Source organism: Numenius arquata, chromosome 19 (genome assembly GCF_964106895.1).
Source record: "Numenius arquata chromosome 19, bNumArq3.hap1.1, whole genome shotgun sequence".
Classification (NCBI taxonomy): Eukaryota; Metazoa; Chordata; class Aves; order Charadriiformes; family Scolopacidae; genus Numenius; species Numenius arquata.
In genome coordinates, this window is record NC_133594.1 from 11,223,538 (window position 1) to 11,243,731 (window position 20,194).

Consider the following 20,194-nt stretch of genomic DNA (forward strand, 5'->3'; position numbering starts at 1 on the left):
CTGCGGGAGCTGGTCAGCATGTGCATATACCCCGACCCCGATCAAAGGCCCGACATCGGTTACGTGCACCAAATAGCGAAACAGATGCACGTCTGGACCTCCAGCACATGAGCGGCCGCGGCGCCGCGGAGCCAGCACAGCCCAGTCTTACTTGAATCTGATTTCTCAGCTGAAAGCGCCTGGTGCCCAGTCCCACCAGGGAGAGGGTTGAGCACTCAATGGATGCTCCATTATTTCTGCAGGTTATTTGACAAGGACTCTTACAAGGTGGTCGTGCTTTAACGTGAGGATTCTGTGAGGTATTTGCAAGTGATTTTTTTTTTTTTTTTTTTTTAAGGCCAATAACATGTTACAGATGTAGATCATTTAAGGGTCCTTTCTTAAAACTGTCGTGTGTAATCTAGGCTAGATGATAGCAGTGGGGGGCGGAGCGTTTGACACACCCCTTCTATCTTAACTGTAATGTGAAATATTGAAATAATTCCTTCAGTGAAATCACTTTATACTAATGTAAGAATTACAGTAGATTTTGTGTAATTTGTATAACTGCTACTTTGCCTCTTCTGCAAATGGTTAATAGCAAATTCAGTTTTTACTTCGTGTATTTTAAAGCAGCCATTTATGTGTTTGTTTTAATTCCCTCCTCTTCAGACTTAGGAACCGGGGAGGGGTGGGGGGTGGGAAGCACATTTGTTTCAAGATTTCTTTTTTTTTTTTTTTTTTTTTTAATTGAAAATTTAGATTGAGTATTTTGCTGATGCATTTCTCTTCTTACCTCGGCTACGGCCAGTGAGCTGAGGTGAGCGTGTACCTGGGGAAAACCACCCCCAAACCAAGCCCTGCTTCTGCAAATCATTTCTAAGTGTATTTTCCCATTCGGCAGGAGTCCCTTTAGCCGACAGGGTCTTGTTACAGACCGGTGTTTAGCGAAGCCAACGAGAGGTTGGTGCAGATGCTCTTACACGTTCAGTGGTACATCAGGTACTACAGGTAACACTCCGGCAAAGCAGTGTTTTAAAACACTTTGAAATTTTTTTTAAAAAGAAGTAAAATGCTTTGTGTATCTTGTTCTACATGAGGATCAGCCCCGTCTGTCGAACTGTGAAAGCTCATTTACAAAATGTGAATTTTTATAAAATCTCAACCTGATCTGAAGGAGTCATCGTCTTTAACTGCATGAAAATTTTCAACCAACTAAATTCATTCATTGAATCAATGATTTGTTTCTTTACTGGCGATGGAAAATCTTCACTGCTTTAGGAACAAACGTGGATTCACGTTCAAGTGTTTCCATTTCCGGGGCCTGTTCCGGGGCCGGGGGCTCGGCCCGAAATGTAGATTTGTGTGTGACAGTTCAAATGCAGCCTGTGCCTGGGGTTTTTTGTTTTGTTTTGTTTTTTTTCTTAAGAAGAACATACAATCCTTAATTTTTTGGAAATAAGATTAGGGTTAGAGGGTTACATACATATATATGCTTTTAGTGGAGATTTTTTTTTTTAACCTAATTTGCTCTACTTAAAGGAAAACTGCAGTGCCTTCTTCAATGACTTCCCGTCAAATTTCAAAATATTTATATAGTTTAGCAAAGAAAAGCTATTAATTGCTGTGACTGATGTTGGTACCGTTAACGCAAGGTGCCATTTCACTGAGTTTTCTCCGCAGAAGGTTGAGCTGCTGCTCTCGGGCGATTGGGGGAAATTCCAATCCCCACGAGAACGTCGCGGAGGCACCAGACTGCTTCCCCGCTCCCACGTGAACGTGTTTTAATTTATACCCAGCTCCTTCAGCGATCATTGGGTGTGAGACCGAGGACTGTCACCTTCTCACTGCAGCTTTCCTTTAAGCCGTGGTGGCAGCTACACGTCTGGGGGCGGGGGGCAGGTTGTGCTGTGCCTCCCGCTGTGACACGGAACAGGAGCTCCGGCTTCCAGGGAGGCTCAGCCCAACCTTGAGTGTCTCGAGAAGTCTGGTTGCTTTCTTGCTACATAAAACTTATTAGTGCTTATAAGTAAATGTATTTCAAAAAGGTAATTTTTTTGCAATTGTGCATTTTTAGATAAATAAAAAAATGATTTACAAAATAAACACCTTTGTTTTGAAAAAAAAAACAAACAAAAAAAAAGAAATGTCAGTATAAAGGAAAAAGTGAGGAAAAAAAAAAAAAAAAAGAAAGCACTGAAAACATGCCTAAAACGTGTGTGAAACTGTTCCTTACAGCTGTCGGAAAATGGACGAACAGCCGTGAGCTACATCAGTTCTCCTCCTGGAAAACTATGCCCGAGTGTCTTTAGCCTCCACCTTGGGGCAGCTCCACAGCTGGTTTTGTGGGTGTTTGTTGCAGATGCCGGGGCTGGGGCCTGGTGCCAATTAATTAACCTCTTGCAGCCGAGCGGAGGTGATGTCATACACCTCACCTTTTGACTCAAATGAGAAAATAATTCTGCAGGTGGAGTCCCACGTGGCTTTCCTTGGGGTTTTTGGGGTGGTTGTGTTGTTTACTATTGATTATGTGGTTTGAAACAGTTTGAAATCAGTTTATCTCAAATAGTACAAGCTGAGGATTTTAGGACAAAAAAGGTTCAAGTGGAAGCTTGCAGAAAAAGTCAGGCAAGTAATGAGACTTTGAATTCTGCTGCTTTCAGTGATGTAATTTAGAAATGGAAATGTGTGTATCAGTGGTGGGAGGGTGGAGCTACGCCCCAGCCTGTCACTATCTACAAAAAACAGGGAAGAACAACTCTTCCCTGTCACGATAACAGTATTATTTCCCTGCAATAATGGCAGTAGGAGTCTGCTGCAGGTCCTGGTCAGCCGTTCGGAACCACCCCTGCTCACTGTCTGGTAGGTTTCCATCAATAGAAGAACATGATGTTAAATTAAACCCTGTCCCATGGGGCTTACGCAGGACAGTTTTCCCCTCACGGTTTTGTTCTAGAGTGAGGTAACAACCCGGCTGTTGTAGGTGGTGTCCGTGCCCCGGGAGCTCCTTCCCGTGGTCGGATGGGTCTGGGGGGGTAAAGAGCCCCCAACACCGAATGGAGAAGACGCCAGGTTCTGTTCTGCACGAGCCTCAGGTTTTCAACAGTGTGAGAAAGGAAAAGCAGCAGCAGAAACCAGCACCAGGTAAAACACCAATTAAGAGAATGGTCAGAACCCTCTTTATTCTGGATCGGCCGCGTGTTTCTCTCGACGCTGGAGGCTCCTGAACAAACCAGCACTGGCTCCAGCGCCACAGGAGGGCTGCAGCTGGGGGTTCAGGACGTGTCCATGGTTTGTACAGTTTCATCCACCACCTCGATATCCAGGAGAGCTACATGCTCTGTGAGAACAGCCGTAGTTCCTTTTTCACACTTGTATCTCCCAAACCTGTTGAAGAAACAGGTGACCATTAAGCTGGAAAGCAGCACTGTGTGGGAAAGCTCTCCTTTAAAATGTCAGAACAAACCAGCTTTCTCTGTAAGTTTCCAAAACTAAGTTTCTAAAAGGCCAAAGTAAAGGCACTGTGCTAACTGCAGACTCTGAAGTGATTGCGATAACTGATACAGCGTCACCTCAACTAACCATTTTCAGGAACCACACCATCTTTAAAAAAAATAAATTACCAAGTAACTGTAAGGCCACCTTAAAGCAATAAATGGGATCTCGTTAGAGCATTGGACATTCTTGCTGTGTGCCCTCACTCAAACAACAAGCAGTTTATTTATTTTTTGCAACTCTAGAACAATTTTACCAGTCTGTTAGCTTTGGGTTTCTGTGCTAAAAATTAGCTAACATTTAACAGCCTGCCTGTAGTGAAGCCACGTTTCTGAAATCTTAACTGCGTCTGACCAAAGGCATTGTCACCCTTTTCTCCCATTTACACAGCAGAATCCAAAATCTCACTTAAAGTGAGCAATAACAGCTCTTCTCCAGCCCTAGAGGTGTCTGCGCAGGATGAGGGCGGTGCTTATGGAGCTGTACAGTGAGAAGCCCAAAAGCCCTTTAACTGGAGCAGGGCAATTCTTTGTGGCTTTGGCCATAGTGTCTGCCTTAGAAAGAAGGAAAAAAGCAATGTCTTTAAGCTCTACTATTTTGGCAGCAGATGGAAAAGTTGTACAACTTGTTATATGTAACACAAAAGTACATATTGTGAAATCCTTGAGCTGCCCTGGGCTGTAATTTCCCAGATTAGGCAACGTATTTCACCGAGCAACACACCTGAGTGTGCAGAAGATTTTCCAGCTCCTGTAACACACAGATTTTCTCACTTTAGATTTCATCCCCTCTGTGTCCTGACCAGTGCCAGTGTGACAAGATCACACAACACATACTTAAATGTAACCCTGTTTCCAAAGAGTTCCACCCTTGAATTGTGATAGAAAAGTTCATAATTACAAGTGACAGAATATCATCCCCTCTGTGAAGGACTGAGTGTCACCCCCAGGTGCTTTATGGAAATGAACGCTGAGAGCAGTAAAATGGGGGGGGCTGCACTGAAATCTGTCTGTCCGGGGTGTTTTCCCAAAGGAGGGAGCTAGAGGGAAAAAACACCACATAAGTTTCTACATAGTGGAAGTGGTTGAGACGATTTGGTTAGGAAACCACAAATGCTTACAAGCATTTTTTAGTTTGTTTATGCAGGAAATGGGACTCAAGTTTAGTCCCAGTAAAAAAAAAAATAAAATAATCTTATCACTACTGTATTCAGTTATTAAGTGTAAACTGTCCTTTTACCACAGTACAGTGTATTTCTGGACAATTTTGAGGGAACTGTAGTGGTCAAATCAATGGCTGTGTTGTCTTACAAGCCTTGCACAGGGCGTGTTTCCCGGCCGCTGGCTAGAAAGGGCCTCCAGAAATAGGATAAAATACACCCTCGTAGTCAGGGGCTGGAGCTGTGGCGTTTTTCTCTCGGGTTTGTCCTGCAGCGAGGCCGCACACAGCGGCTCGTGAGGGGCCTGCTGCCCCGTACGGCCTTTCAAATCCCCGTGCTGAGACGGGGCAGCACCGCAGGGAGGGCAGTGACCCCACAAAAACTCAGCCAGAACGCAGCAGGACACGGCTGTGCTGCTGCCTGACGGCAAAGGAAACCCAAGTCTCTGCTCAGTCACAAACACAAAACTTTGTAACTTCCTCAAATGGCCTGAAACTCAGGAACAGTCTCCTGGCACGGAAAAGCGGTGGCAGGTAAGAAAGTCATTTGTTTCCATCACACATCTGTAGGTGCCACTGGCAGCCTCTGTTCAGCTGCAGATACAGTCACTCATTTTGTTTTCTTGTTTAGTGGAAATTCAATACACAGCTCTAGACATTACTCTGACAAAACTTAGCATTACAGAAAACAGGAATTGCTGGAAGAGCACGGATAGTGCACAGCCTCAGGAATACTAACCTGTCCCCCTTTCTGTTGGCCACATCGTATGGACGGATGAAATCCAGCTTGTTCTTGCTGATGACACAGATATCGATGTTGCTGCCAGAGCCCAGGTCATTGTATATGCCAGCTGCGATGGCGTCTCTCACAAGCTGCTTGGCTTCCTCTTCCTGGAAAAGTTAAAAAAGCTGTCACTGCACAGCGTTGGCATTTCACAGAAATGTTTGTCCATGGGTGAGTGGAAGCTGTGAGCTCTCGGAACAATAAATGAGATCCCAGCACCTCTTTAATCACCGCAGAGCGTTAACAAGAGTCGGCTCAACAGCGGGACCAGTGGCAGGGACAGCCTTTTGTCCTGGGCACGAGCCACCCCCCTCAGGACAGATCAGACTCAGTGACGACAGTCGGAGAAATTATTAAGATTTCCGTCTTAATGAATGGAGAAAACAAATTTTACAGTTTTTATCTTCCAGGCTTTTGTGCGCGTGTGCATTACACGGTCCCTGCGGTGCCCTCTGTGTACCTGTCGCATACAAATGAGAGAGTCACACCAGTTCAGTGACACGACTTCCCTGGGCAGGGACTATTTAATCAGCCCCTGTAGGACCAAAATGATTTCTATAATTTTGTAACAGAGCTGGGTTTGCAAAAATTATTCAGCTCATTGTAACAACAACTGTCTCGCAAAGCAGCCTTGCTCTGTGCTGAAGGGGAGCGGGCTACAGCTCTAACTCCAGTCCTGAACACAAGTGCAGAATATTGACAGAAACCTGCTGAAAGCACTGCTCAAACAAGGTACCTCTGTCAAAATACTGCCATTTGGAATTAAGTTCTTACCATTTAAATGCAAAAACGGAAAATTTGCTACAGTTTCTTTTCTGCTGTACACTGCAGAAATTCCATAGGTAGCTAAAGTAAAATATATATTTAATATAGTTCATTTACTGTATTTATATATATTTTAAAAACATGTATATTTCTAAATTACTTGGGACAACTAATAGAATTGTCTTTGCGGCAAAACTAGAACAGGAAATAAAGCTCGCTATTTCTATGGCTTCTGAAACCATGCATTCTCCTGCAAAAGCTCCAATGTTTGCTTTCGTACAGGCTTTGTAGAGCTACTTTCTGTTAGAAGGGCCCACACAGAGCTGCTGCTGCTGCAATGGGCATCTGGCCTGGAACTGAGAAATGTCCTGGTTAGAAGCTGCCTGAAAGTACAGCTCAAAGACAAATAACACGCAGATGAGTCTTTCACGAGGAAACATTTCAAATTTATCAAACTCTCCATTAAAACACCACAACAGATCTAATCATCTTCACTCCCCCAACAAAATCCGTGAATGGTGTTGATGTGGAGGCATCAGAAATGCAAGTTTTGGAGCCCGATAACCTCCTCCCCAGTACAGGCGGTTCGAGCTGCGCTGGCTCCCTCTACAGATCCCAGGGAGGCTCGGCTTTATTTCCAGGGCAGCTTACGGAGAACCCCCCATCAGACCCGGTGCTAGAAACCATCTGCCCCGGCCAGGAAATCCCTGGTTCTGTGCTGTCACTGAAGATGCTGAGCATGAAGAAGCGTGGCAAAACAGCCTTTCTTGCCACGTGGAAATAAGGATGCCAAGAGCCCCAGCAGCTCCCAGAAGGTCTGACTGGGAGCAGCTGCACAAGCCCCAGTGTCCAAGTGCCCCTGAAGAGGACCCCAAAATTAGATCAGCTACAACCCCGTCTGCTCCCGGCGCATACTCCGCATTCTCCCATGGCCTCCAGAAAAGAACTCATTAATAACAGTATTCCTGCTCTAACAGCTTCATTAAGGTGCTGACCAGGAGGGGGGCACTTTTTCAGTAAACTATAGAAATTGCCTAAATTCTTATTTCACTCCCAATTTTATTAGCATTACTCTTTTTTAAAAAGAAACAAAAAGCAGAACACTGAATGATACTGTCTACCAAGGTGAGTGGACCAAAACAGCCACCGTTCCTTCAGTGCGGTCGGCACAAAACCCCAATGAGCAAGGATTTCCTCAGTCAACTGATAGAAACCACCTTTCACTGATTAGTTGCACACTGAGAGTATTCTAGCACTATAACACATACTAAAAGACAAAAGTATGTGTAGATATGTTTTAAAAATTAATCAGTAGTAACACCAGAGTAACTTTAAGCTATTATGTGAGCTGTTAGTATAAGAAAAACACCACAGCTTTGAAAAACTAAAGGAAATTGTTGGGGCTTTGTTCCCTTCTTAGTATTTTTTAGACAACAGTGTAAACTTGCAGAATCATGTTACACCTTTAATCGAAAGTTGTTTTTTTTACTTTTTAATGAGTACTCTGTCAACCTACTGTTATCAAAATAGTTCTAAAACCCTCCAGTGAAGCTCAGCTGTAACTGCACCGAGGCACCCACAGCACTGAGGAAGTCTAAAGCTGGGCTCATTCCTCTGGTACAGTGCAGCCTGGTTCATGAACCTGGAATAATTTTAATTTTAGAAAACCCTGCTTCAGTGCTGTGTTTATTGCTCCTCCCCTTTTCATCATTTAGAAAGATAACCAGAATAGTCACAAGAAGAAACCCCACACCATTCCTTGTCAGACCCTGCACACTGAGTTGTAGCGAGCGCCGCTATTTTACACCCAGAAATAGGGGGTTGGCAGGGAAAGTGCTGACACAGTTTTAAGTGCAGGGCCACAAATGAGTCACTCTAATAATTAATCTTAAAAAACCCTAAAAGTTCAGAGTATATAAGAGGAGCACTTCCTACTTTATGGTTGCAAAGACCAAGCTAACTGGGAATATCATCCTCTGGGGTCCACGCTGCTCCTTAAATGAGATTAGGGCTGGGGTGATGTAGTGTAACGCGGGGCACGGTGACAGGCAGCGCTTTATGGCACTATCTGTCTGTCTCCATCACCGCGGCTCACAATGTGTCCCACGACTCCAATGTGCAACTCCATTTACCGCTACATGACAAATGGGCAGCACTTGTAAAAGGCGCAAAGAGGTCCAGCTCAGCCGTGTAATGGTCACCACAGCTGTACCGCGGTGCGGGAGGGGAGGAAACAGACCCCCAAGTTCATTAAAGTGACCAGTAATGGATCTTTCAAAATGTGTCTTAGGAATAGTACAGTAAAGGCTAAAATAAATAACTCAGCATGGAAGGCTAATCTGAAATGGTGTTTGATAAATTATTTATAACACAGACAATTGTCTGCATTTAATATTGGCGCTACTGGTAGCATCTTTAAAAGATGATTTATGTGCAGTAATGCCATTAAGCTTTATATGGGCCCACTGCTAGCTATAAAGTCTGCTGAGATTTAGAGAATGAGTTTTAAACTGTCACTGCAACATCAGAGTAGATGGAGCCTGTATTAAATCTTTACTTTAAACCTGTTATCTGGAGAGTTGCATTTTGTAGACCCTCAAGAACTGATAGATTACCTCTCCACAGCCGCCTCGGCGCCAGTCCCAAACAGCACCAATGAGGAACTTTTTTACACATCACTCTTGTGTATGACTTCAATCAAGTTTCTCTTCTCACTTAAGCGATTTTCAGATTTCAAATGCTACTGAAGGAAAAAAGAAGAGAGACTTCCCTACAGGAGATGTGGATGTTTCTACATCATATTAATATTACCTTTACTAATAGCTTTTAAACAAGTTTATCATTATGCCTCCAGCAGTAAAGGCAGCAGCTGGAATGGCTTTGCGAATATTATTTCCTCAGCATTTTGTAACTTCACAAGGAAGTTAAACAGGAAATGCCTTTTCCAAATTTAAAAACTGTAGAAGAATTTACTTTTTTAAAAATTCTTACCGAGCTGAAATGAATCCCTTTGCAGGTCACCAGTGTGCTGTCAGAGCTGGGACACACAGTGCAGCACCCAACAGTACGTCTCAGCAAGAATTTGAGGTGCACAATGAATGTTAGTAAGAGAATGAATATGTTGGTAACAATTTTTGTAAAAAAAAAATTAAATACTTATCACACCTGCCTTTTACAGCAGAATGAAATTTCTTCAAATTATAAAATGTAAGAGTTGATCCTACTTAAAGTAAGAATCCATATGACTCACGTGGGAAGAGAAGGGGAGGGAAAAAAAATAAATCAGAAGCTTCAGGAAGGACAATGATAAAAAAATAAATCTATAAAGGAGTGATGGGAATTTGGAGCTTGGGAAGTGATACCTCTTGAAGGAAAGAAGCACAATTAGACTTTGGAAGAGTAATCAGCAGACTCCAGCATGCGAGAGGAGGAACCAGTCTGCTGTTGACAGAAGCCGTGGTGGAGATCCATATGTAACTGGAAGCAAGGCTGGAATCTGCTGGCTACGACCAAAGGGAGAACAAAACTGAGAAGCAAAGTACTTTGGGTTTTTCTTGTAAGGGGAGGCTGAAAGACTCCATTAGTGAGAATTAATTTGGTTTGGCCACCTTTTGAAGCTCCAAAGGCGCTGGCACACTCAGGTTTAACCAAAAAAACCATGCATTTTGAGTAGTGCCTCAGAAGCAGATGAATGACACACCTTGCCTCATAATTACTTTTTTTTTTTTTTAAATAGACCTATGCTACATTCGAAATAGTTTGTTTTTCTTTCATCTTTGATCAGGTGAATGAAACTTAGAAGTAGTCAAGTCTTTCTAGCTCTCCCCCTCACCCTTCTTCCTCCACCGTCTTTTGTTTGGGCTCTAAAAAGTCACAGTGGAAGTTAGAGGCAGAATGCTGAGATTTAACAGCCCAAACAATGCAAACCAGCCCATTAAAATAGATACATGTGGTGGATGTGTAAGATCAGGATTCCAAATCACAGACAACAGGATTAAACTGACATGTCAAATGCCCACAGCACAAAGAAATATTTACAAGATAGAAGTTGCAAGTAGAAAGAATTAAAGCACCGATCACACCAAAGGTTATGAAAAAAACCCCCAAATCTGTAAGATGAGCAGTGTCTGGGAGCCAGGGAGCAGTGAAACACAGAGACGGGTCCTGGGAACAACCACCCGTTTGTGCATAAGGAAGAATGGGCACAAGTTACCAGAATATTCTCAGCATGTGATGGAAAAATGAAGATATCTAAAGGTATCTAGGACTAAACCTGTGCCCTGTCTGGCTATAGGGATGGCATCGCCTCCGTTCTGCTGAACTTCAACCATAACCTATTTTGGAACCATGTATGCTCTAGAGAAAAAACTAAAATCTAGAGGAAAACATGTCTTCAAATATTACATGCAAGTTTATTTAGTTTTACTGAACATCTGTTAAAGACTAAGATAAACAGAAATTTAGTAGTTTCTAAAGCAAAAGCAAGGGGGGAGAAGTGAAATAACAACTCTATTACTTTGTGTGTTAAACAGCTAAGTTATTTTAAATCAAGGCAACATGTATCGTGTTATTTTCCAGTTCAGTTTCCACAGCCACCTTTAACAAGAAACTGAAGTGCTCCAAGTTCTGAAACATTACTTTCATTCACTTGCAGGAAGGCAAGTGAGTGACTCAATATTTGCACAACAAACAGCGTTGAGGACTCAAGGACTATTAAATATGATCAGAATTTTCTCTCCAGAATACATTCTGTCCAAACACTGTGGAACATGCCTTCTGTTTGGAATGGTAACTTGAAATACGTTGGTCTAAATTCTAATGTTCCTGCAAGCTTTCAAAGCTGGACTTCTATTGGAAAGGAAGGGAAAAAGAGCCCGGGGCAGTTTCTGTTAGGCACATTCCCCTTCTGCCTGGCGCCCCTGTGCCCCTGCTCCCTTCCTCACCCACCACCTTCTCACATGCCAAGGACACAGAGCCCAGCTGTGCTGCCCCCACCCGCACAGGGCAGGGAAAGAGAAACCCCAACTTCCTTAAATCCCTGAATTATGAACACATCGGGGTTAATGTGCTGCTGACTTTACACAAAAAAAAACCCACAGAAAAACCGGTTTTGTTAGGAAGTAGCAATCTTCAGCACAAATATGGCAAGGGCAGGAAATCATGCAAAAAGAAATGAGAGCAGAGCACTGACCTGGTGGGTCTTGTTAAAACTCAGCAATTCGAGTTTTTACACAAATGTACCCACATTCGTTCATTAATAGATCATAGAACCATAGATCAGGTAATTCTTTACTGCATTTGATGTCAGTTTTGTTGTGAATAAATGTTAGTTAATGTTTATTTTTCTAACTGTTTTCTACTAAGAACTTTCCAAATAAAATGCACCTTAGTCCCTAATTATTATTCTCAGTGATTACAGTTTTTTCCTGTTGGGCTGGTCGACGCCTGCAAGCCCAGACTCATCCCCACCTCCCCCTCTCTGATATTGTACACCACACAAGTATAATAAACCATGTTAATATTTCATACCAGTGTGAAATATGCTGGAGTATCAATTCAACATCTGCTGTCTTTAGGGTACTGGCGTCCCGCAGAGACACTTTCAATTTGTAATTGAGTTCTATACTGAATTAATCAGCAGTTTATCTTTTTTAGTAAAATAACGTCTTCCCCACTAACCTGGATTTACATTAACAATTTATGCCAAATTACCTGCCAAGGCAAGAAACTTATATGATCCGGAACTACTATTCAATAACATTAGTTCCTATATGTCATTCCTTACATGAAGATTAGTACAATACATATTTCCAATGGTACAGAATTAAATTACAAGCTCCTCTCACAACTATGGGATTTCTTTTAACACTACTCCCATACTCAGAACTAGGAATGAATATGAAAATTCATTTAATCCATCTATTATTATGTCTGGGTGAAGTTCACGTTTTATTAGGGAACTGATTCTCAAAATAAAAAGAACTCGGTCAACAGTAGCAGAGCTGTAAATCCTGCCCGGCTGCACGTTCTACCGACAGTGTGATATCCTGGATTCTCTGTACAGCTGCATTGCCGAACAGTAACGAACTGAACCAGCAAGTACCCAGATATGGAAACCATGCAAAAGATGACAATTAAAGTTGTGGTATATTATTACTGCATATCAAAAAATTAATATCCAGCACTAACACCTCTGGCTTCATATAAAGCAGATCCCTGTTCATGTGTTACTTTATCTCTGAAAAAAAGGATGGGAGGGAATGAAGGTCAACATTTTATTTGAAAAAAGAAGTCCTGGGGCCTCCGGTAATTTTTTCTTCCTAATACACCAAAAGGCTCCATAACGCTTATTGGCTGGGAGGGAGCCCAGCCCGGCTCCCACCCTCCACTCCTTCCATTCCCTGCTCCGGCAGGAATCGCCCTCTGCCTCCACAGCCCTCGGGGCTCTGGGCCATGTGAAATATTTCCCAGTGTGTTTTGCCTGTGTTCTGCAGTTACGGGAGATATACAAACCGAAACAATTTAAACTGCAACACCTGCTCCTGCGAAATGCATCAAAAATAATGACCTGTCCTACATCTACTCTGTACAGGGAAATGATCTCTTAACACAGAGCCCTACTTCCAACCAACTTGTCTACATTATTACATACAAAGTTTAAGTGTTACTTTCATAAAGGTGAAGAAATTGTTGCTCTTTGTCATGCAGCAAGGCCCAATTTAAATGAAGGTAAAATTTATTTCCCTCAATACAGTCTGTAAACAGAAAACTAGAAGAAGGTGCTACTGAGTATCGCGGGCAACTCAGACTGATACTGTTTTCCCACCTGATCTCTGCACAGAAATTGGGCTTTGATATATTCAGAGAGCACTCCTCAAAACACGTCTTGGGTAGTCCTAGCCCTTCCAGAGCACGTCTACCCAGCACATTTTAAATCAGCCTCATATTTCCTGTTTAACATTAGTTCCGCAAAGGAAATCAATCCAAGGCACAATTCCGTGAGAGATGAGAACAGTGCTCCCTGTCCAATGTGTCAAGCAGAAACCAGGTTACCATCGAGTAACTTTAATTTCATCTAAAAATAAGAAACAGCATGATAAGCCTTTATTTTCTGGATGACTGCACTAAACCCCTGATATCTACCCATGGAAATTCACATCTCTGAAGGAGACAACAATGCAGGTCTGTAAGGAAAGCAGGAAATCTGTATCGCCATGAGCTCTGTCAGAAAAGGCAGTGAAGATATGCCACTGTCTCAGTTACTGTCACTGGATAATGAAATAAACAGATAGACAGAGCACCAAGTACTTATTTTTGTTCATGGAGTCAGGTTCTCCCCCCCCAATTTACTTAATCTCCGTGTTTGACACCAACGGGGGTTCAAGTACCTCGAGCGGGCTCTCCAGCCTAACTCCCATAGTCCGGCCCATCTCCATTGTCTGCCGCCCGCGAGCCGCCGCCAAACCTCCCAGCAAGTGGCCACCTTCCCACGGCGTCATTAACGCTGCCGGTGTCAGCTGGTGGGATCAGCCGCAGCCTCCCGCACCTGAGCCCCGCGGCGGGGACACGGGCATTTTGATCACCATCACTAATGAATACAGAATTCATATGCAGCTTGTCATCGCTCTTGAGCCTCGAATCACACACATGCAGGCTAAATAAGACTGATGAGACAACTATTGTTGAAGATTAGAGAGTTTTGACAGTTGCTGAAAATAGCATGGTATTATTGTCAGTAGTTAATAAACAAAAATAATACCACCATATTGAGGGACAGTAGGAAATACGAGCACAGAAACATTTGAGTGATCTGTATCTCAGCTGTTTAAGAATGGAAGAAAGTGACATGTTTTTATAATATTTTTGTAGTATGTCTGATGCATTCTTTAGTGATAGAAGAGGTACACACTGAAAGTTGTGTTTAGACCACTTTGACACAGCACAGACTGTCCCTGCACACCCAGCACCTGGAGGAAGCCATTCTTTGTGCCTCGGCTTCTTCACTCTGGGGTTACGGGGCTGCTCAAAGTACCTCAAAAATCAGTGGCAAAGTCAGAAACAGAACTGGGGACCAGAAGAGCCTGAGTCTACACATTTTGCAACTTCCAGTCCTCTGCTTTCCTAGAATTTCATTGTGAACACATCTACTCTGGCAGCTGCAAGTATTCACTGGAAAAGGTACCCCCAACTCCTCCCATCCGCCCGGCATTCCTCCTTTTACAGAGAATTACCCCAATCTGCCTACACGATCGCTCCCCTTTGTTAAAACCAAACAAGTTGGCAAAAGTGATCACTGCAGAATGATGACAAAAGCAAACCTGGCCATAGGCGAAGGAGGGCAAGTCTCTGGCAGGAGCCAGACACAGTTTCTGGAAGGCACAGTGGCTGCAGAGGGGGAGTGCAGTCAGAACAGCCCCCCTTCTGTTTTTAATCTGCTCCTACCCTTCCAGTCTTTCTGTTTTCATTCAGTATCACTTGATTTCCTACCACGCTTAAAAAAATGATAGAATGACTGTAACTATAATCCCACATTTTTGGGGTGATCTATTTTAGCAATAATTATTAAATATCTGCCAGACTACCTGCTTCCATTTTTTCCACCTATTCTGTGCCCCTGAACTCATTACACAAAGATTTATTTCCCTTTCCCTGCAATAGTTCTGCTTTCTGTGGCTTCTACCGATTCTCTTTCTTCTGGATCCTCTTTTTATTGAACCTGGCTGTTTTGATGAAATACAGAAAAGATAGGAAGTTACAAGCAGCCCGTTCCCTTGCTTAAACATGAAGCTCTTATCAGACGGCTACAACATAGCCTCACTGTACATCAAGTAATTCTTCTGCAGACAAAAAGCTTCTGCTTTTCAAACAACAGAAGTCAAATAGCAGAATAAAATATATAATATCCCCCTAATCACCCTAGAAATTCAACCAACACAGTAGAGGTATACCCAGAATTTAATACTGTACACACTTTTTTCCCCAGATCATGATGGTTCCATACCCACTGACTCAGAGTATTTCTTTACCATTGTTTAACACCAGAAGGCATGAATGCATTTGCAAAATCCCACTGTAAGGTTTTAAAACCATGTGGCTACTCGATTGAAACTCTATTGAAAGAAAAATTGGCTGCAATGGAAGATCTAAGCTCAAAACACTCTATTAGATGTGCTGTTCTTCCACTTATGTTTTTTTAAGTAGATCTATAGCTGCCCACATGACAGATTAATATTGTTCCACAGTAGTTAGGTGCTTGGCATTACATTTTTGAAGCATCTACAGGCCTTCAGGGCTGAAAGTGTTCACATCTTCAGCAATCTATAATGGTTCCTCTAGAGGCCAGCACTTGCTTCATAATGAAACATGCCTCCATAAATCAGGCTGCAGAAGTGGCACTTGTGTACGTCACCATCTATCTGCGCAGTTTCTCTGAAGGATGTTGGGTAAAGATCATCTCCCGGCACTGCAACCAGGGAAAGGACCATCACAGCTGGCATTGATAAAGCATGTGCTACTTAAATCTGAAGACACACTAAGTCTATGGAAAAAAACACATCCTGCTGGTGTTAGCACGCCTCAGGCAGTGGGAGAAGCTTCAGCAACTCATCTTCAAAAGGCAGAGAGCCAGGGCTCTAGAAACCTGCAAAAATTGGCTAAGCCTGCAGTCTTCTTTTTCTATTTTTTTTTTTTTTTTAACTTGAGCATCTTCAAAGTCTACAATTCTAACTGTAGGGCACAGCAGCTGCCACTGCAGATTTGATCCTCTCAGCTTTTGGCAGCTCTCAACTTGAAATTCTAGCAAAAGAATTTTTCAAGTTGCTATTATTGCCTGTCATGGATTTATAAATATTGTGCACTATCTGCTGTGGCATGGCTCTCCTGGGACACCAGTGCATGCCAAAAGCATAACAGAATGAAAAACAGTTCCTATTCTTCAAATAAATGCTAATTTTTTTAACTGTGCTCACATGATGCGTTTGGTGATCAGCTTCAATAGTACAGAATATATATCAGAGGCAAAAAAGCTGATTGTCTTTTCCAGTAGTATTCAGCTGCTACTTTCATTAAGCTTGTTTAATTACATTCCAGATGCTAATTTGCAAGTCGATACCAGAGGGTGCAGGACAGTTTGCCTTTGAATCATTTTTCTGTGATGTGATGGTCTTGAAGCACACCACTACCCTCCAGTAGCCCTAGCAAGATATTCTGACAATTAGTGCAAAAGAAAGCAGTATTGATCCTGATAGAAAAATATTAATCTCCTACCCATTTTATTAAATTAATCTCTGGGAATTTCAAGTTTATCATCATTGCCATTTCATAGCAAATTTTATGTAAAATATACATAGGGTACTTCAGATGTAATTTGTTTTAATTTCACTAGAAATATAATTTATTATTTTGTTACTTTACTGGGGAAAAAACAGCCCACATCTGACTCAAAAGGTAAATATCTTAAGCTGGCAGCCATAACAGGGTGTGAAGAAGTGTTTAAGAGTACAGTTGAGCTTTGTCACCTAAAACTTTGCTGGTTTAGTTAATACAGTTATTAAATTGTGATTAGGTAACAGAATATCTAGTAAAAACAAAGGAAGGTTAAGGTGCATGCAGGCCTCAAGGATCTAAATATCTATTTCAACAAATTGGTAGTCTGCGTTTTTACACGCTTGTTATAACAGTGAATATCTGCTGCCATTTATGGTTGTGTATGAAGACAATTTAATTAGGATGACCTTTCTAAATAGGAAAAGTTGGAGATTTACCAATTTCTGGTGCCTTTTTTGGTTGCTCTTACACAAAGAACGACTTAAAATACAAGCTTGAAAACTAGCTGAGAATAAGATGAAATTTTTAGTTTTACAGCACAGCGCTCTGACATTTGTATCTTTGAGAGTGGACTATTACACTGTAGCTGTTGATTCCAGGGATTTGCAGTCCATGTTTTCAGCACGAATTGCACACGTGCCAAGTGCACGGTCACGCGAGAGGCTGGAGAGAGAGACTGTCATTCTTACAGCAGCAGGAGGGGAGAAGAAAAAGTAGAGAACCTCTATCTCATGGTTCCTTCTCCCAGTCATCTAGAGTAACGCTGCTTGCGGAAGAAACTTGAGTGCCCATTAAAAATATTCCAGTATTTGTGATGGCATTTTTAAATATCCTAGAGGCCAGAAGTCCAGTGTCTTCAGGCATTGCCCAAAACATTGCAGCAACACAGGAATCCTACTTTTACTGCATTTGCATCATTTTGCACAGCTACAACTACTTCATATGTACTGACCGAAAAGGAGCCAGTTCCAGGAATAACTGGAAGACTCTCTATTACTAACTCTTAAGCAGTTTAACTACTGGAAAATTTCTTGAAATCAGTTGTTTGGGTTTTTTTTAAATCAACTGGTATTGCATGTCACATTTCTTCACGAGATGTAACAGGGTATGACACATCACTTTAAAATTTAAATTTAATTAACAGGTTTGAGAGAGAACTCAGTGGACTTATGGAATCATCACCTGAAAATATACTGCAGTCACCTCAACATTTGAAGGGGAGGAAATGACCCACAGCAGCTGCATTGTAAAGATAAGGAACACCCGAACATCTTTTCTGAAGTAAATCAACTTTATCCTTTTCTACGTTATAGTAAATAGCTGTAAGACTTGTTGTATCTGCATTTTAGGCTGCAGTGATTGCAACTGTTAGTGTTACAAGTCATTTTTAATGGATTCCATTTTCGATTTTGTGTTCAATACTCAGGTTTTTCTTTACTGTGAAATTATTAATCAATTGGAATGAGAAGAAGCACCCACAGGAAGTCTGAAGAGATTAATATGGTTTAAAAGAGGGCTTGACATTACTGAGGCATTTTACAAAATCTGGTCACAGAAAGCCTTTTAATTGTTTTGGGTTTGTTTTCATCAATAGTCTTGTCTGCAGATAACTGGGTTTTTCACTGTTTAGTTTAGCAGGCACTGAACATGGTGTAACTAAGGGCAAGGAAATACTACAGCTAATACAAAAATAGTGTACTGCACACAGTCATTAACAATAACTGAATAACTCATGCTGATCTTAATCATGACACTCCAGCTTTTAGCTCTTCTGAATGATTCTCTATAATGAACAGTTTCCAATTTTTATCAAGATCACCAGCAAAACACAAACAACCCACAACCTTGTAAGTCTTCTGATAATCAGCTTTTAAGTAGATATTAAAAATAAAAGCGCAGTTACTAGTTCTGACCCTGCCCAATCAACCACAAATCTAACTGGTTTCATACGCTACTTGAGCATTTTTTCGTTGCTTTTACAATTGAGCATCCTCTTTTCAAGGTTGAGAGAAGGACCGACTGAGGGAAAACCAGCAACAGTGACTGGGGAATTTACCAGCCCTTGCGTAAAGTCAACTATAATCAGTAAGTTCTATGTTTTTAAAGCTTTCACCTACATTCAAATCACACAAGTTTTCCACATATAAACTCGCAAGAAACTGTATTTCTTTAAATTTATTTTACTCATCAACTTCTACAGCTTTGCAGTAAGCTGACATTAGTACATTTTAAGTGCAGGGAAACTAGAGAAGACTTTTTTAAAGCTTCAAACCTCTGAAATTCTTACAATCATGAGAATTATTGAGGGAAGAAACACTGAGCTTTAAAAAAAAAAAAAAAAAAAAAAATCTCTTACCTCCATGTCCTGTTTGTATTTATCTTCAAATACTGCCATAGCTGCTAATGATCCAGAACCTACAGTAACAAAATTAGGACACTTATTTAGCCAAGTCTACCTTAGCTTATTCTACACTCTGGAGGGTCCACCCTCTTTAAGTCCAGCACCTAATTTAATCCTAAATTTACAGCTAGTGTACACAGACTTGTCACAGACTTGGTTCTGACTGCATTTTTCTTACTATTTTGAACACCAAGATATAAAAATGAGGTTAGAAAAAGAGTTAACTGGATGCCACAGTTTGTAATTCCTACCCCTCCATTTCTCCTGTCCCACTTTGTGCCTGGGCACATTAGAGGGTATGTCACTTCATACCAAGACACCTGGAATGACTAGATTGCTTTAACGAGCTGCCCTGGCACAGTCACCTTTACACATAGGGATGGGTGAACCAGCAATGGGAACAGGGTAGCCGGCTGCTGCCATCGGGGTATCTCCCACGTCTACTTTAAAACAGTTTATTATGCATTTACTTTGTGCCATTATTTTTACATTGAACAATAACAGCTGAATAGGCAAAATGACAGATAAGAAAACATGAGTTTAACGTTACTTCTCTTAAAGGATGCAGTGCGAGTGTAGTGATGGAACAGAAGCCATCTCTACCCAAAGCGCTGTAACTGCAGGTGTTATAAATGTGCTTTCCGTAAATTAATACGAAAAGCAGTATGATACTATTTAAAACTGTAAACTGGCTTTGTTCAGAAAGAGTGAATCTTCAGGAAGATGCCTGTCTGTGGCCCTAATCATATTTCAGAGCGTGCTACTTTTGGGGAGTGAATAAAGTTACCTGCAATTTTTTATTCCAATTAGAAGATTTTTTGGCATTTATTACTTTTTAACTTGTTTTGCATACTGCTATCTGTTTAGCTGGGTCACAGAGAAAGCCATATTTTCTATTTAAAATGATTTGTGTATATCGCTTGACCACCTCAATGGTTTAGTGGAAGAAAAAGGCAGCGATTAAACAGTTTCAAATGAGGTGTCCTGCTGATTTTATCAAGTCTGCTGAATGTATAATGAAAAAAGAGAAGCTGACAGTGACACTGTTGAGAAAATACAGACTACCTTATCTGAACCATTTAAGGAGGTCCAATTATAGATCAAATTTAAAGGGTAGAAACAGCAGATTTACAGACACAAATCAATGAACATGGTAATCCCAATGAATATGACAGATATTCCTGTTAGAGAATATTGCTATGGTTGAGGATCATTACCTTTACAGTACCAAATACATCACATCTAAAAGCAGTAAGACACTCTAAGTGTGTACTTGTATTACAGGC

At 41.6% G+C, this 20,194-nt stretch overlaps 2 protein-coding genes across 2 annotated transcripts in view; one reads left to right on the plus strand and one right to left on the minus strand.

Moving 5' to 3' along the window:
* NEK6 (NIMA related kinase 6) overlaps nt 1-2,028 on the plus strand; it is a 62,243-nt gene extending 60,215 nt beyond the window's left edge. The window contains exon 10 of the mRNA XM_074161364.1: nt 1-2,028. Coding sequence (XP_074017465.1) covers nt 1-111 — 111 coding nt within the window. The 3' untranslated portion in view covers nt 112-2,028.
* The window catches only part of PSMB7 (proteasome 20S subunit beta 7), a 26,084-nt gene continuing 7,888 nt past the window's right edge, over nt 1,999-20,194 (minus strand). Inside the window, exons 6-8 of the mRNA XM_074161365.1 lie at nt 18,864-18,922; nt 5,372-5,523; nt 1,999-3,366 (exon numbers count right to left, since the gene is read on the minus strand). Of these exons, the coding sequence (XP_074017466.1) occupies nt 3,255-3,366; nt 5,372-5,523; nt 18,864-18,922 (323 nt within the window). The 3' untranslated portion in view covers nt 1,999-3,254. The remainder of the gene's footprint in view (nt 3,367-5,371; nt 5,524-18,863; nt 18,923-20,194) is intronic.